The 1,789-nt window shown below is 58.2% G+C and overlaps 1 protein-coding gene across 1 annotated transcript in view; it reads right to left on the bottom strand.

The window, feature by feature from the left end:
* The window catches only part of LOC104537689 (TBC1 domain family member 24-like), an 8,202-nt gene extending 7,208 nt beyond the window's left edge, over positions 1 to 994 (bottom strand). Inside the window, exon 1 of the mRNA XM_010180639.1 lies at positions 892 to 994. Coding sequence (XP_010178941.1) covers positions 892 to 994 — 103 coding nt within the window. The remainder of the gene's footprint in view (positions 1 to 891) is intronic.
* Between the last annotated feature and the right edge of the window lie 795 nt (positions 995 to 1,789).

The raw sequence follows: 1,789 nt of genomic DNA, 5'->3' as shown, positions 1-1,789 counted from the left end.
AGCGGAGTTTGAGCTCCTCCTAGAGAGAAGCGAGCGGCATTTTCCCTGGGCTTGCAAGAGAGCTGAGCTCCAAGCCCTGTGCAACGAGACAGGAGTTGTCTCCGCATGGGTGGGTTCTGCCGGGCGTGGTTAATTGGCAAGGATAAAGTAAATTAGCACACGCATTAATTCTCTGATGTATTTATCTTGGATGTGCTCAGCTGGGATGTGGAGTCTAGGATGAATTTGCACTGAGCCAAACCTCTCTGCTTTGGCCCCAAGGGGACATGGTGGGGACAGCATAGGGCAGCACGGTCCTGGCCCTGTGTGCTGCGTGTGTGGCAGCATGGCCACGGGGTTTGGGCACCCAGGCTGCTCCCAGGCTGGGTCTGGCTCTGGCTCCTGTTCTCTGGTTCAGTTTGGCCCCTGTTCAAGGTCAGCAAAACCAGCAGAGCAGGTTCAGCTCTGGTTCAGGGAGAGGACAGCAGTTTTAACCAGTCGCTGCTCAGCCTGACTCCCTGCTTTCAAGACAGACAGACCCCGAGTACGGTCACACGGGCTTCTAGCCATAGAAACCAGTCTACAACGAAGATTGGAGTTAACGCGGGGCTGTTTGCAACCCTGTGGTCTCCAAATTCACCTTGTCCTTGCAGCCGGATGCAACACAAGGGTGCTACCCTGCCTGACGTGCTGAGGAGCACTAATCTGAGCCCACCGGACTGCCAGTGCCCCAGCCCAGGCTGCTGGACCCAGCTCTGCCCACCCTGCGATGTGCTGGGGCTGCTGGAGAAGGAAATGTGGGTCTGCTGCCGCCCCTCTCCTGTGCTGGATGCGGCCTTGGCACGAACGGGGCCAGCAAGAGCCTGCTGCATCTCCCCTAGCATGGGCTGCCCCCAGCTGTGGCTCACTCACCTTGCCCAGTGCCTGTTTTATCGCCCGCGACTGGCTCGGCCATGAGGAAGCTGCCAGCTGCCCCCCTGGGGGAGCGGGGCAGACTGAGTCCCACCTGCAGCATGTGCCCAGGCTCCGGTGCGCCCCACTGATGGATCCTCTCTGTCCCCATCACCTGCTCTGGCTTTTATGGTGGGTGCCAGCCCGCCAGCACAGGAGGTTTATTTGGTGTAAATAGGGCGTGAGGTGGAGCAGCTCCCACGCCCACATCGCCCCTTCCTGCCCCAATTCTGCGCCGAGGCCAGGGAGGGGGATGTAAACACCCCGTGGGGTGAGATAGCCATCAAACCGGCAACATGACCATTAAACTTAATCATTTATTTTTCCCAAGGATAACCTTCATTTTCCTGCTCTGGTGTTCACTCCCTTCGCCAGCGTCACGGGGCAGGGAGGGTGCCATGGGGGTGCGGGAGGGCCGGAGCTGCCCAACCGCCTGCTGCGGCAGTCGCCTGTCCTTGAACAAAGGAAACATCAACACAGCTGGTGGGTTTGCAACCGCTTCCCGCCGGATGGGCCCAGGAGAGTCGGAAGGAGATGCACATGAGCAGCAAGTGCCAGGATCCAGGGAGAGATTGGGGCCACGAGGATGACATGACGCCCTTCTGCAACTGCCCCATGCACCTCTAGGGATGCTTTTTGGGGATGGGTGTGCTGGGGCTGGGCCAGCTGTGTTTGCGGCACTTTTTAGTGCTGGGCACTAAAATTTTGGGCAGTGCAGACGCACACCCGACAGTACCCTGTGCCTCCTGTGTACACAGTTGCTTAGCAGGAACACAAAATGTGATGGGTGCAGGCACAGTTCTGGTGCTTCAGCATTTCCAGTCTGTCCCTGATGTGAAATGGTTGATATTGATTGATT

The sequence above is a fragment of the Mesitornis unicolor genome, unplaced genomic scaffold (assembly GCF_000695765.1).
Source record: "Mesitornis unicolor isolate BGI_N332 unplaced genomic scaffold, ASM69576v1 scaffold33593, whole genome shotgun sequence".
Taxonomy (NCBI): Eukaryota; Metazoa; Chordata; class Aves; order Mesitornithiformes; family Mesitornithidae; genus Mesitornis; species Mesitornis unicolor.
The sequence above is the reverse complement of the archived record's forward strand: the minus strand, read 5'-3'. Positions and strand labels throughout refer to the sequence as shown.